Here is a 14,529-nt window from a genome sequence, read left to right as displayed (position 1 = left end):
CAAAAATGAGCGAGGAATTGCGTAAAGATGACTCTTTTATAATTTGAGATTTTACGAGAAGGTATCTGGGCACATGGAGCAGATGTTCCTTTCCATGTTATCGTCGAATTCCTGGCCGCAAAGGTAGAGTATCTGCGCAACCTCGTGAGGCATACTAGTAACATGACATTCACCAATCCGAAGAGTTGTTCTGAAAGCAATCTTCTCTAGGGGTATTTAGCTGCGAAAGCGAAAAAGAATCTTACTTTCGTGGTTGGTGTATGCAGTAAAGTTGATGATATTTTGTGGTTTCAACGACTCGGAAACACATGATTGGCGATGCCAATGATGAAACTCCAAACGGAAGAAAATGAGTTAAGCTTTAAATTCTTGCACGGGTCAATTATTCAGACAATCATGCCAATGTCTAGCAGGACAACGGGGACTCACAGAGTACTTCTAATACTACCGCCCATCCATTGGTGACCCCACAATGAGAACACACAATTCTTGTACATGCACCAGCTTGCACTTATTCCAAATGCTAACCCATCAATCAAATCCTTGGCTCAAAAAACACAGAGACAGAAGCTGTCACACAGGGCCTCATTGGCTCTTACCAGGATTCCTAACCTCTGATTGTGGCTTTCAATTGCAAGGATTACAATCACAACATCTTGTCAAGACACCGGCTTTTCCTTTTTCCTCTAATGCCCCTCCAATCAAAGATCTCCTTAAAATATGCCCAGCCTCCCTTATCTGTTTGTGCTCAAATTGGACTTCAAATTTCTAAAACTGTTGAGGGAGAGTTCGAGTTCAGAAAAGACATGGAGAGCTTGAAGGGTCCTGGAGATGATCTTCACCCACTAGACACCTACAAGCTTGCTTATATCATCCATTTCTTGTTAGGTGCCGGGAATTTGCTTCCCTGGAATGCATTTATCACTGCTGTGGACTACTTCGATTATCTCTATCCCACCAAGCACATCGAGAAGGTCTTCTCGGTCGCGTACATGAGCTCGTCGGTGCTAGTTTTGGTCGTGGTGGTGAGCTTGGGTGGATGGAGCAGGAAGTTGAGCCTCAGGATGAGGATGAATGTGGGGTTTTCGTTGCTTATTCTATCCCTGATGGTGGCTCCGATCATAGATTGGACTTCAGGTGGTGGCAGTGGGGCGAAAAGAGGAGGAAAAGCGGCATATGTTGTCACGGTTTCATCGGTGGTCATGTGCGGATTGGCTGATGGTTTGATAGGAGGAAGCTTGATTGGATCTGCCGGGAAATTGCCAAAACAGTACATGCAGGCTGTGTTCGCCGGAACTGCTTCCTCAGGTCAGTTTTTGTGGCTTCCTCATTTTGCTTCTTAATCATTAGCAGAACTATTGTTTTTCCAGAGATCCTGGAACATTTCTGTGAGCATTCAAAGATTCCGTGATTCAATCACTAGGATGGACATTGACCTGACATGATTCATAGATACAAACCATCAACAAAACATTGATAAATCATCAAAAGTAAGTTTTGAAAATGCAAGCAAATGTCGACTTCACCTAAATATGCATTTGTCGGTGTCAACAGGAGTTCTGATTTCAATCCTAAGGATCATCACAAAAGCATCTCTGCCACAGAATCCGCAAGGTCTCCGGACCAGCGCCCACTTTTATTTCCTAGTGAGCACCTTCATTCTGCTCCTGTGCCTCGTCTGCTCCAACCTGCTGTACAAGTTGCCGGTTGTTCGCCAACATTACATGTTTCATGAGGACAATCTCCATTTCTCAAGGCTGAAGCTCTGGGTCGTAGCTGAGAAAATCCGGCTCCCTGCTTTCGGCATAGTCATGATATATCTAGTGACGCTGTCCATTTTTCCTGGATTCATCGCAGAGGACTTGAAATCCGAGGCTCTCCAGGATTGGTATCCTGTTTTGCTGATTACTATATACAACGTTGCCGATTTAGCAGGGAAGTCCCTGACTGCGATCTATGTCATGAAGAGCGTGAAGAAGGCGACATGGGGTTGCATCTCCAGGCTCCTATTCTATCTCCTCTTCTATGTTTGCCTCCATGGACCCGACTGGTTGAAAACCGAAGCGCCGATGGCCACGTTGACATTCATGCTCGGGTTAACAAATGGTTACCTGACGAGCGTCCTGATGATTCTGACTCCCAAGTCAGTGCCGGCCTCGGAGGCGGAGTTTTCCGCAATCATGATGGTAGTGTTTCTGGGAATTGGGTTGGTCAGTGGCTCAATCATTGGCTGGTTTTGGATCATTTAGGTTTTAGTTGAGAGAACTGGTCAAATTGAATGTTCTCTGCAACAAGAATTAATTCAAGTCCTAGAATGTAAGGTCAATGGGTGTTGAAAAATGCAGGAATAAACTCTTATTCATCCACCAGAAGATCTAACTGGGTGTCTCTCTGTTGGCAAATGCAGGTGACATCAAACATCAGCACACAAACACAGATTTTGTATGGCATGCTATTACATATTCTCAGAATGTACAAAGGGATTTAGTATCAGTAGGTTGAACCATTATGTTTACAAACTACAAGTGCTAATAGCAAGCACCAAAACAAGCCAAGCTGGTAAAATATGGATTCACATGGGACTAGTACCAGAACAAGTAGAAGGGACGACAATTCGAACCTGACGATCGATTACACCGATAGAAAACCGACATATCATTGCAGACTTAGATCCCGAGCGCTAGATGAAACTGCTTCTCCTGAGCAGATTTTAGAGCTTACGATTTGACGGGCTCGAATTCAGCGAAAGATTGCGATGGGTCAGCGACATTCAGCTGAGAGTAGCCCAAGTCACACAGTATGCTCCGGGAAATATGTGGAGGGATGATGTGAAGTAACTCAGAAAGCAGCGCGACACTCCAGTGAGTGGGGGGTTCAAATCCTTCAGAGGCAATAAGAGATTCGATAGCTTGATGCTCTTACAGAAGTCACAACAGTTATTTCACCCAATTTGCCTTTTGGTGAGTTTTGTGAGCAGTTTCTAATGATGACCTTTTCTTCAAAATTCAAAAAACGAAAATAGCTTTTTTAGTCTAAGAAAGCGGAAAATTGATATCTAATTTTACAGGACATTCGTAAATATCATTAGATTTCAAGTGCTTTCACATTAGATAAAAGTCGGAGTGTGTCAACCAGTTTGGAGAAAAATAACACTTTCTCTTTAGAAATCAACTTCTGCTTCTGAGCGGAAGTTAATTCTTCTACTTCTAGAGGGAAGTAAGTTTTTTATTTTTTATTTTTACTTCGTCAAGTGACTCCAAAATTATTTTTGTAACGAAAAAATGCTCAAAAAATAGAAAAATAAAGTTGCACAGCCAAACAGATTTCCATTCCGTAAGTGTTGTCATGCACGTACAAATGGCATTTTCTGTATAATTAAAAAAATTTAAATTTTAAAAAAATAGTAATAAAAATATAATTTTACTAGTCAAAAATTAGAACACCTTCTTTTTAAGGTGATCAAGTGCTTGGCTACATTATATGAAGGTGCAAAAATTGCAATATTTGAAGAGAGTTTTTATAACTGAAAATAAATCATCCTAAAAGTTAAAAAAATTAGAGTTTCGTTCGAATTCTCAATCCACCATTTGATAAATAAATAAATAAGGGTGGTCCGAATGACGCCGGGGTCCACAGAGCCCTTGAGTTGTAAACTATCTGATAATTCATTTCGTTCTTATCACGATTCAATAAATGATAAAAAGAAAATATTGTTGTCATAAAATATAGTTAACAACAAATTATTTGATCAAAAAAAGACATTCCACAATAGTCAATATTGGACTATAAAAAAACAAATGGTTAATTTATGATGGGTGACAGCATCAGATATGGTGCCTTGTTGAATAATGCCTGTAGCCTAAGCACATAGATGGAAAATTAAATTTAAGGGAGAGAGATATTCATTTTAATACCATCACTCGATAATTTTCTCCCCGGCCACGGTAGACGCGCCGTGGAAACGAGGAGATTTGAGGCTGCTTCAATCTCATGTTGCATCGCGTCTTTGTTCGGGTACGGTCTTGATTCTATCTTCTTCCATCTGTTCACCCCTCTGCAGTGCATCCATCCCTGCAGTTCAGGTGTTTGCGATAATACCCAAGTGAAACTGCTGGTTTCGGAGACTCATGTCGCGATTTGCAGCCGCTTTTTTGAGTGCCTTTTTTTTTTTAAGGTGGGATGATTTGATTTTTGACGATGATGCTTTCCTTATGTCGTGGGACATTTCCAGTTCTGTGTGGGTCTGACCCTGATCGGCACAAAGTTGGCTACTTGGAGGGCTGTCGCAATTACGTGTCCCGCTGTCTGCTTCTTCCACCATTGAAATTCCAGCTCAAACCTGAGAAAGTAGTGGAATCAAGAGACGTCTTTGTATGCATAGTGTGATTGGTAGACGTTGCTTTTGCACCGGGGCTCCACGGCCTTGGCTCTTCGTCGGCTTGGGCAATCCTGGAGATAAGTACAGAGGAACCAGGCATAATGTATGTAGCTGAACCTAGTCACTGTGCTCTACAATATGGTTTTCTTTGTTTTTTTGGATCCCTAGTTGCAGAACCGTTAGTTCTGTTTTCGGGTTTTGATCAAGCAGGTTGGGTTTGAAATGATCGATGCTTTTGCCGAATCGCAAGGGATTCCGATGAGCACGGTCCACTGCAAAGCTATGTTTGGGCAAGGCAGGTGCTCAGTGATCTTCTTTTTGGCTCTATTCTGTCAAGAGTGTGTGGGTTGCATTAATTTGGTGGATGGAAAATTGATGCAGGTTTTGTTGGTGATGTCCCTGTATTTCTCGCAAAGCCTCAGACTTACATGAATCTGAGCGGCGAATCGGTAAGCCATCTCAATGGTTTTTTTCCCGACTTGAAATACATATTAAGCTGAATTGCGAACTGATTTTCCTCCCTTTGTCATATGGACTGGCTTAAGTGCGAGATGGTTAAGTCATAGGAGAATGTCGGGGTTCTAAAAGCTGTAGAAGTACAATCTAACAGAATGAAATCCCTTACATGAAGTATTCTGTTTTGCATGGGGATTGCATAAAATTCAGTGAGGACATGTACATAACAAATGACGTTCGAAAATGAAGATTATGTTGACACGAAGATCCAACGAGGTCATAGGGAGTTTGCATTCCTCTTGAGGCTTTCAAATTCTGTTGATTGATGTTACATTGTGTGAAGATTTGTAAGAGGAAAAGTAAGTCATATTATTCAATGATAAAATTGATTAATACATTGCTACTATGTAACAAAATAAGCCCTAAGAGTCCCGAAGACCAATTTACCCTTTATATTTTTAACACTCCCCCTCAAGCTAGAGCATAGATATTAATCATGCTCAGCTTGTTACAAATATATTTTGTCCTCTCATTACCCGGAGGATTAGTAAAAATGTCCGCAAGTTGTTCACCGCTCCTTATGTGACTGGGAAGAATCATTCCACTCTGCAGCTTCTCTCGAATAAAATGACAATCAACTTCAATATGTTTTGTTCTTTCATGAAACACGGGGTTGGAAGCTATATGCACCGCAGCCTTATTATCACACCATAGAGGCATAGGGACTAAAGTTTTAAAGCCCGACTTAGTTAAGAACCGCTGAATCCACACTAATTCACATGTCACTTGTGCCATGGCTCTATATTCTAATTTAGCGCTGGAGTAGGCCACAATGTTCTGCATCTTACTCTTCCATGAAACCAAATTTCCTCCAACCAAGATACAACAATCAATAGTGATCTCCTATCATCCGGAGACCCCGCCCAATCAGCATAAAAAAATCCTTCAACTCTGCTATGTCCATAGTTTTAGTAAACAATTCCTTTTCGCGAAGTCTTCTTCAAGTACCTTAAAATTCAAATTACTAATTACTGCAACCTAGTGAGATGTACGAGGGGAAGATAGAGGGGAAGATAGAAACCGGCTTACCACATTGATTGGAAAAGCAATGTTTGGTTGAGTTACTGTGAGATAATTCGGTTTGCCTACCAATCTTCTATGTCTCTCAGGATTTTCAAAGGCTCTCCTCCCTTGGCGACCAATCTAACTCCTTGCTCCATAGGTGAGTCAAGAGGCTTTGATCCCAGCATACCCGTCTCAGTAGTAAATCCAGGACATATTTTTGTTGTGAGAGAACAATACCTTTCTGCGATCGTGCTACCTCATTTCCTAAGCGATACTTCAAATTTCCTACGTCCTTCATCTAAAATTGCTTCTGAAGATAAATCTTTAGTTCATCTATACCAACCAAGTCATCTCCGATGATGATAATATCATCCTTATATACAATCAAGAACAGCTTGCCTTTCCCCGATAGTCTACAAAAGGAGTGTTTTGTCAAAAAATAAAATAAAATAAAAGGTGTGATCATTGTCACATCTAGACAAGACAACTATAGAAAATCTTCCAAATCACGCCCGTGGAGACTGCTCCAAACCATACGAGATTTTTTTAATTTGCAAACCCGCCCTCTAGACTCCCCTTGAGCAACAAACCCCGGAGGTTGCTCCATATAAACTTCTTCATGAAGGGTTCCATGCAAAAAGGCATTATTGACATCAAGTTGAAACAGGGGCCAATTATAGGTGGAAGCAAGAGAGATCAACACATGAATAGAAGTAAGCTTGGCCACAGGAGAAAAAGTAACCACATTGTCAACCCCATATACCCGAGCATACCTTTGTGTAGCAAGTCTTGCTTTTAAGCGAGCAAGAGAACCATCAAGATTGACTTTTACAGCATACACCCATCTACAACCAATGGTAGTTTTGCTCGAAGGAAGAGATACCAAGTCCCAAGTTTGATTAACTTGCAAAGCCTTTAATTCTTCTCCCATAACTGTCCTCCAAACTGAACTTTGTAAGGCTTCTGTGACAGACTTGGGGACAGAATATTGTTCAACAAGACATAAGAAGGACCGAAAGGAAGGAGTCACGTAAGAGTATGAAATAAAATTTGCAATAGAATGTCGGGTACAGGTGCGAGTATCTTTGCGATGAGCGATAGGAAGATCAAGATTAGACACAGGAGGAGGACCAACTAAAGACGGATATGGTATTGAAGATGATGCAAGAGTGACGGGAGGAAGGGAGCGTGTAGTAACTCGAGGACGCCGAGTATAAACCGATAGAGGAGGTGGTTCCTATGTAGGTTCTCGTGAAACGGTTGGAGCAATTGATCGAATGGTGGTCAAGGAGAATAGCCACAATATTCTTTTTGAGTACGAGAGTAACCTAGAAACGCACACTTGATAGCCCTAGGATCAAGTTTTGATTTTCCAGGTCGATGATCATGAACAAAACAGATACAACCAAAAACATGAGGTGGTTAGTCAAACATTGACTGATTTGGAAACAGAGTAGAAAAGGGAAAGCTACCTCCCAAAATAAAAGAAGGCATACGAATAAGGAGATAGCATGCAGTTAAGACAGCATCAAACCAAAAGTTTTTTAGAGACCATCGCAAACTACATAGATCTAGTGACTTCTAACAAATGTTTATTCTTCCTTTCAGCAACACCATTCTATTGTGGTGTATTAGGATAGGAAGATTCATGAATCACACCATGTTGTATCATAAAATTCGGAAAAGGGCTTAAAAAACATTCCTTTGCGTTATCAAAATGCAAAACCTTAACATACACACCAAACTGAGTATAAATTTAAGATATAAATGCGCGAAATATAGAAAACAACTCTGAACGACTTTTCATTAGATATAACCCGGTAACTCTGGAATAGTCATCAACAAAAGTAACAAAATATCTAAAACCCAAACCGGAAGTCACATGACATGGACCCCAAACATTTAAATGAACTAATATAAAAGGAGATGTTGTTCGCTTAATGACTCGAGGCAAATAACTAACACGATGAAGTTTGCCAAGTTGACATGACTCACACTCCAAACTAGAAAGAGACTTAAAACTGGAATCTAACTTCTGGAGACTTTATAGAGAAGGATGACCAAGACGACAGTGGATCCGATGTAGAGAGTTAACACTAGACAATGCAAAGCAAGTTGCGACTTCAAGCACATATAATCCCTCTTCCTCACATCCTCTACCAATCGTCCTCTTTGTAGCTAGATCTTGGAATTCACAAGAATCAAGATAGGATGTTCTTGAACACCGAAAGTCTTTGGTTAACTTATTAATAGACATGAGATTAGAAGGAAAATGTGGAAGATAAAGCACCGAGGACAACGGTAATGAAGGAGTTGGATGAACTATGCCAACTCCCTTAACATGTATAGATGAACCATTGGCTAATTTAACTATGGATAACGATGGAGCAAGAGAGGAAAATATACCCGAAAGACCCGACATGTGATCAGAAGACCCCGAATTAATGATCCAAGGATGAGAAGCAACTGAAAGTCACGCGGTGGCATTACCCGTCTATACCGAAGTAGCTTTGGAAGAAATAGGTTGTGAAATCTTAGACTGATTGTACCGAGCAAATTCCTCTTTAGTTATAGCCACTACCTTGCCTTCAAAAGACCGTGAAAAAGAGTCAGTACTAGATGCAATGTTTGCAAACTATTGTTGCTACCCTGGTCTTCGATGTAGCTTGTAGCAAAATTTCTGAATATGACCAGATTTGCCATTGTAATGACAAGTCTATGTTGTCCCCGAGCTATCAGTAGACCGATGGGATTGTCCATAAAGATAATGCTGTCCTCGGCTTCTCCCCGTTCCCGTGCCTCGGCCTTCCCCTTGGCCGCCACATCCATTATATCCTCTACGGTTTCCTCCATCACCCCTACTCTCACTACCAGTTCGAGACCGAGACATAAGAGCTGAACTTTCTGCCATAGATGTGAGGCCTTGAGAAGACTCACGAGATACATGAAGAACCCAAGCAAATGTATCAGCGAGTGATGCAACGAACTCTCCTCCAAGAATTTGAGACCTAACAGTTTCATATTCAGGACCAACACCTCCTAGAAATCCTATTACGGCCAATTGTTCTCTTTGAAGTTGCTAAACATTGATTGAAATAGGGAGAATGGCATTCAATTTCTCATACATCCTCTTAAAATCAACGAAGTACTATGTAATAGAACGCCCATTCCTCTCAAATCGGTAAAATTCCTACGATAGCCCATAAATCCTTGATAGATTATTTTGACCCAAATATAATACATCCAAACACTTCCACTTTTCTCTGACTACGTCAATATAAGTTACTAGGTCAAACTATATTACTCTCCATAGAATTTAGCATCCGACCAAAAATACGTGCATCAATAACATCCCAAGTTTCATCATCTCCGGGCTTAGACTCGGTTAAGTATCTATGTTGATTCTTGATTCCTGCCGGTCATAGTAAGCTTCACAATTTTCTTCCATTGGAGGAAATTAGCACCACCCTCAAGCTTCTTATCAGTTTTTTGATTAGACGAAGATGAAATCATCTCGGTCATCACACCATTGTTCTTCCCGGACCCACCACCGTCAACTTTGCTCGTATCATCATCAGCCATTTTTCAATATTATTCTTCAACACAACCTTAGCAACTCAATAACCTGAGTATCATGTTACTCCACAAAAAGCCCTAAATGATCAACTCCAAAAAGAAATCCATCTAAATCCATACGAAAAAAAAAAATTCACCTACTCAGCTGTGCATCACTCCACAAAATGCCACAGCCACAAAATGCTTCAAAGTATCACAGTCAGAGAAGCCACAGTCCACAAACAACCAAATTTCCATTAAGAGCTACCTGTGAAGATCAGAACCATCGTGGACGGTGCTGGACAACACCCCGGCAACAGTGGTCAGCGCCAAAACAAGGCTTGCCGGCCAAGGCTAGACGGGGGGACGCCAGAACAGCCCTCGCCAGCGCTAGAACAGGCCTCAACAGCCTCAGCAACACTGGTTGACACCCCTACAGGACTGGGCAACGTCGGATCTGAGGTTGCCGGCCTAGGCGATGTCGGATGAAGCCAGAACAGGCCTTGACGGCCTTGGCCACGCTGGTCGACACCCCTACAGGTCTGGGCAACGTCAGACAATGCTGGATCTAGATTCCGACATGATTCTGGAGGTTGACGTCGGTGGTTGATGGTGGTTGGTGGTCGACGGTCGACGGTGGTTGGTATCTATTCTAGGGTTTAGGCTTTGATACCATGTGAAGATTTGTGAGAGGAAAAATAAGTTGTAATATTCAATGATAAAACTGATTAATACATTGCTAGTAATTAGCAAAATAAGCCCCAAGAGTCCTAAAGACCAATGTACCCTTTACACTTCTAACACTTTGCGCTAATGAATGGACTTGTTAGCTGTCCAACTTCAACACCCCTTCATCATTGTATTACAATTCGGTCGGAACATCGAAGTGTTGGTTTTCTAAGTCACTTCACATGGAGAAATAAGTGAGGGAAGTTTAAAAACTAATGTTGTTATTAGTGTGAGGATTAGATGAGTCACCTTATTGTCTTTTATTGATGATATCACTTTTTCAAATATGTTTTTGAGTAAGTTTATCTTTGCTCAAATCTTGGCCATGTGGGTGAAATCTTTCCTGAGTCATTTTATTCCTTGTCAGTTGAGCAGATAGATTCTCTCATCCATGCTCAGCAGTAACGCAGCATGTGTTCGCTTCTTTTAATTGCAGGCTGGACCTCTAGCTGCTTATTATAAGCTGCCTCTTAATAGGGTGCTTGTGGTAATTTGCTCTTCCATATTGATGTTTTCTCTATTGACTTACATTGAATGAGTTCTTCTGTGTAACAATTGGTCACCTTGACTCAGTTTCATGATGACATGGACTTGCCATGTGGGGTGCTTCGGCTTAAACCTAAAGGTGGTCATGGAAGTCACAATGGGTAAGGACTAGAGATCACATTAGATGGCCATCTTTAGTTGCTCTTGGATCTGTCTTTGCTGTTGTAAAATACATTGGATAGCCTGCAGAGCACTTTTTTTGTGCATGCTTACTACTAATTTCTCGTGTTCAAGGTATGAAAGTGTCATGAGACCTTGAATCACGTTATGACTCAGTCGTTCTGTCATTAGTGTAGCTTCTCTTGACTACCCAGCTATTCTCTAGATTCCCCGAGGATGGATATAGTGCAACTTAGCACTCTCAAACTACAGTCTTCTTATACCAGGGTTTTTTATGGGAGTAAAAACTAAATCTGGGACTTGGTGGCTACAGAGAGGTATATCTTACCCCAAACGTAGAGAATGGTTGTCTATTACTCAGTAGTTGCTGTGAACTTCTAAGGTATGTACAAGAGTTTCTAGAATGGAATGACTCTTGCAGAGGGGTTACACCCAGTTCTAGGGGATATATTCAAAACATTAATAGTTGGACTAAAGTAGATTAGGCATGAGAGAAGAAATACACATCTAGTTGGTTTGGTTGCCAAGCAGAGAGTGCTAGTTTGACTTGGAGGCTTTGGGAGATGAGCAAGCAGCGAGCAATAAGCTGTCAGACACTCTTTATTATAAATTTTGCCTACTCTTTATCAACGAGAGGGCTAAGTATGGGATCTCTCCCTTTGCATTCTTGGTGAAGCAAAATGGATAAACGGTTGGTTTTGTTTCCTCACATCATAAGGCCATTGGCACTGGCATAACATCTTAGTGTCATAAGGAAATGAGTCAACATCACACTTGCCCAAAAACAAAAACAAAAAAACTCAAACCCACAAGTAAAGGTCAGTGCGTATGGTGGCCTTTTCCATACGAACCCAACTTTGATCCCGTCAAGTTAAAAGTGTCTCTAAAACATTCTTTAAAATGGGAATGACCCAATGCTGCATGCAATGCACATGGGAATCTCCCTGTCACAAGTTCTTTGCTAATAAATCAGATGAACAGTCGACAAGCAAATAAATGAAGGATAAATTCAAAAATAAGGCATGTCTGCGAAGCCTGGTTTACACCTCTACAGTGTAGACACTAATAAAATCTAATGGGACAGAAATTGGTTTCCTGGTGTTAAGTTTCGGTTGTCCTGTTGATGCAATTTTGACTGCCTCATATGACCTGCAATTCTGATGGACTAAAACCAACTGCTTTGGCTTTTGAGGTTACTAATGGGATTTCTAGTAGCTTCATGCACTTTTGGTTACTGAAGTATTGCTCTCTCTGTCTCTCTCTCTCCATTAGGCTGAAGAGTGTAATATATCATTTTCGAGGAAACAGAGAATTTGCTCGGCTGAGAATTGGTAAGTTTCTGGCATTGTTTTGTTTACCCATCTCTTTCATGAAGTAAATCATTTACATCTCTGTGCACGTGGATGTGTGTAGGTATTGGCCGGCCTCCTGGGCAGATGGATCCCAAAGCATTCTTGCTTCAAAAATTCAATAGGACAGCGAGGGAGCGGGTAAGCATGTAATGCGTTAGAAAACATGATCCGGCTATGAAATGCGTTAGATAAACAAAAGTATTACTATCCAGTGATACTATATGTTAATAATCGACGCTTTTCTTACTACGAAGTTTTGACAGGTTTCGATAATGCTTCCGTATGTTCCTTTTCTTATACAAATGTATTTTTCCGTAGCATGTATAGTCCTACCTTATTTCCATAATAGTCCATGATGATGCCCCCGGTTTTAAAATTATATCAAACAAATAATAGCAGATTAATCTTTCTTTAGGTTTTGTCTCCATATCTTCAACCAGCATGCAAGATTACTCAGTGATATTGATGATAGGATCTCCTATGGTTTTGACAAACTAGATTGACATCGCTTTGCAAGAGGGAGTTGATGCTCTGAAGCTTGTCTTGTCCAAAGGCTTGACAGAGAGTGAGAGATGCTTCAACAGGGAACAAAAGTACAAGCATATAAGATTGCAAAACCTACCTACATAAAAAAATAGGTATCTACTGTAGCTTAGAGGAAATTTCTTTATGTAACTTTTCTCTTGGTATGGCTTCTATATCTTTCTTCAACAGTGTAAGTAACTCACGTCTGCTTTTGACTGATGTCATAGGGAGCGAATTCATTTTCCAAAGAAGAATTTGAAAATGCTGTATTGCCATCCTTTACATGATGTTTGATGCTGACACAAGTCATGCTTAGCTGACTAGCTTAAAGATGAAGTTGCTTGAGTATACATGGATGACTATCATTTGTAAGAATTGTGTTTTAGTCTTGTGAGCTTTGGTGCTTAATAGAGAAAACTATGGGAGCCTTCAGATAGAATAATTTCATTTTCCTTGTCTCCTCTGCTTTTCATCATTTAAGCGAGAGAATTTGGTAATTTACAATAGATTTAGCGGAGAGATTTTTAGGAAAGGCAATGTAGAGCTTCTTAAGCTACCGTTGTTCGGAGTGTGTTTTCACCTTTCCTAATGATTCCCAGAGTAGATTGACTGTGCATCGTTGATCATGACACAAATTTGGGTCAGACACGTGAGATAGATCCCTAATTAAAATGAACCTAATTATAATAAGACTAACATGATGCAATATGCTGATGCTATTTCCATATTGTGCCAAGTTGGCTGTCTTTAGTTTGCTCTTTTGGATCGGTTAACAAAGGATGGGCTAAAGAGGAATCTATCGAATTGCATATATTCTATCTCTTGTTTGGAAGATCCCTACATATAGGATCGAAATTTTCAATCTATAAATTTGAGAAAAGAGTGTTCCTACACCTTCGACTAAAACGGCCGGATGAGTCCAAATGCGGGAGTGGATGGCGTGGTTACAATTACATTGAAGATCTGGACTAACACCAACACTTGGTCGATGCAATTCCGGCTCAAGTTTTCGGAACATCGATCAGTTTCAACTAACTCATTGGATGGGCTACTAACGAGTACCAGTCATCTCCTTGTGGTTAACTTGGGTCGTGTTCTTTCATGGAATAGGCTTTGAAGCATTGTAGAGATTTTGACGTTTGCCATGATTTCAAATTAGATAAAGTGGCCCAACTTAAGAGTCCTGGGTTATTGAAGTCTGCTTTTATAACCTGTTTGACTGATGATCCTGATTGATTGATGTAAGGATGATTGGCGGTTCTTCCATGTATCCTCAAGTGGCCAATCACTCAAAACTCCGTGCTCGCCAGACAACCAAGTGGAATTGGATTCTGATCTCAAGGTCCACTCAATCGTTGTGCTGCCGAACACAATTGTCCCTTGGGTCACTATGCATGCATCGGGGGAGTACAGTTCTAAGTAATGGTCATGTCGCTGAGGTTGTATTCTTTTCAGTACTATAAACTTTGAATAGGCATCTTTTTGCAGAATATTACGAGAGACGACCGAATAGATTAGCTATTTTAACCGAGTCTTTGTGTGTTGTGTTAGGTTAATTCTCTTCGTGTCTAAAGAACTTTTCCATAGATGTAATAAGAATTCATGAACTTTTGTTATGGATCTAAAAGCATTTTGGGGGCATGATGATGGATCCCAAAGGCTACCGATGTTCTCCACTAATCAAAACCACGGTCTATTTGGCCTCTTGTCAAGTGCCAAAATAGATGTATTGAAAATTACCTAAAAAGTCCTAAATCTATCATATGGATTTCAATTCAGTTCAATATAATTCTAATCATTTTG

General features: G+C 40.7%; 2 protein-coding genes across 7 annotated transcripts; both read left to right on the top strand.

Annotated features, from left to right (window-relative positions):
- Positions 1-551: 551 nt before the first annotated feature.
- LOC115725836 (equilibrative nucleotide transporter 8) lies at positions 552-2,527 on the top strand. Its single transcript, XM_030655480.2, has 2 exons — positions 552-1,308; positions 1,555-2,527. Exons 1-2 carry the CDS (start codon positions 690-692, stop codon positions 2,247-2,249), a joined length of 1,314 nt encoding a protein of 437 aa, XP_030511340.1. The 5' UTR covers positions 552-689; the 3' UTR covers positions 2,250-2,527.
- Positions 2,528-3,887: 1,360 nt separating this feature from the next.
- LOC115725816 (peptidyl-tRNA hydrolase, mitochondrial) lies at positions 3,888-14,254 on the top strand. Of its 6 annotated transcripts, XM_048277751.1 has the most exons (11): positions 3,890-4,481; positions 4,589-4,673; positions 4,760-4,827; positions 10,620-10,670; positions 10,757-10,830; positions 11,163-11,231; positions 12,122-12,180; positions 12,263-12,339; positions 12,700-12,838; positions 12,972-12,978; positions 13,970-14,254. In XM_048277751.1, the coding sequence occupies exons 1-9, from the start codon at positions 4,374-4,376 to the stop codon at positions 12,829-12,831; spliced, it is 723 nt and encodes a 240-aa protein (XP_048133708.1). In that variant the 5' UTR covers positions 3,890-4,373; the 3' UTR covers positions 12,832-12,838; positions 12,972-12,978; positions 13,970-14,254. The 6 variants fall into 6 exon arrangements, with proteins under 6 accessions (XP_048133709.1, XP_048133710.1, XP_048133708.1 ...); XM_048277750.1 differs by lacking the exon at positions 13,970-14,254 and having other exon boundaries at positions 12,952-13,161; XM_048277752.1 differs by lacking the exons at positions 12,972-12,978; positions 13,970-14,254 and having other exon boundaries at positions 3,888-4,481; positions 12,674-12,912.
- Positions 14,255-14,529: the final 275 nt, after the last annotated feature.

The sequence above is a fragment of the Rhodamnia argentea genome, chromosome 4 (genome assembly GCF_020921035.1).
Source record: "Rhodamnia argentea isolate NSW1041297 chromosome 4, ASM2092103v1, whole genome shotgun sequence".
Lineage (NCBI taxonomy): Eukaryota > Viridiplantae > Streptophyta > Magnoliopsida > Myrtales > Myrtaceae > Rhodamnia > Rhodamnia argentea.
Note: the sequence above shows the minus strand (reverse complement) of the source record. Positions and strands in the feature narration are given on the sequence as shown.

Bases quoted from the DNA above. Each gene is read 5' to 3' on its own strand.
- LOC115725836 (XM_030655480.2), top strand. From the start codon at position 690: ATGCCCCTCCAATCAAAGATCTCCTTAAAATATGCCCAGCCTCCCTTA. The intron at 1,309-1,554 runs GTCAGTTTTTGT...CGGTGTCAACAG, and splicing joins CGCCGGAACTGCTTCCTCAG to GAGTTCTGATTTCAATCCTA.
- LOC115725816 (XM_048277751.1), top strand. From the start codon at position 4,374: ATGCATAGTGTGATTGGTAGACGTTGCTTTTGCACCGGGGCTCCACGG. The intron at 10,671-10,756 runs GTAATTTGCTCT...ACCTTGACTCAG, and splicing joins CTCTTAATAGGGTGCTTGTG to TTTCATGATGACATGGACTT. The intron at 11,232-12,121 runs GTATGTACAAGA...TCTCTCCATTAG, and splicing joins AGTTGCTGTGAACTTCTAAG to GCTGAAGAGTGTAATATATC.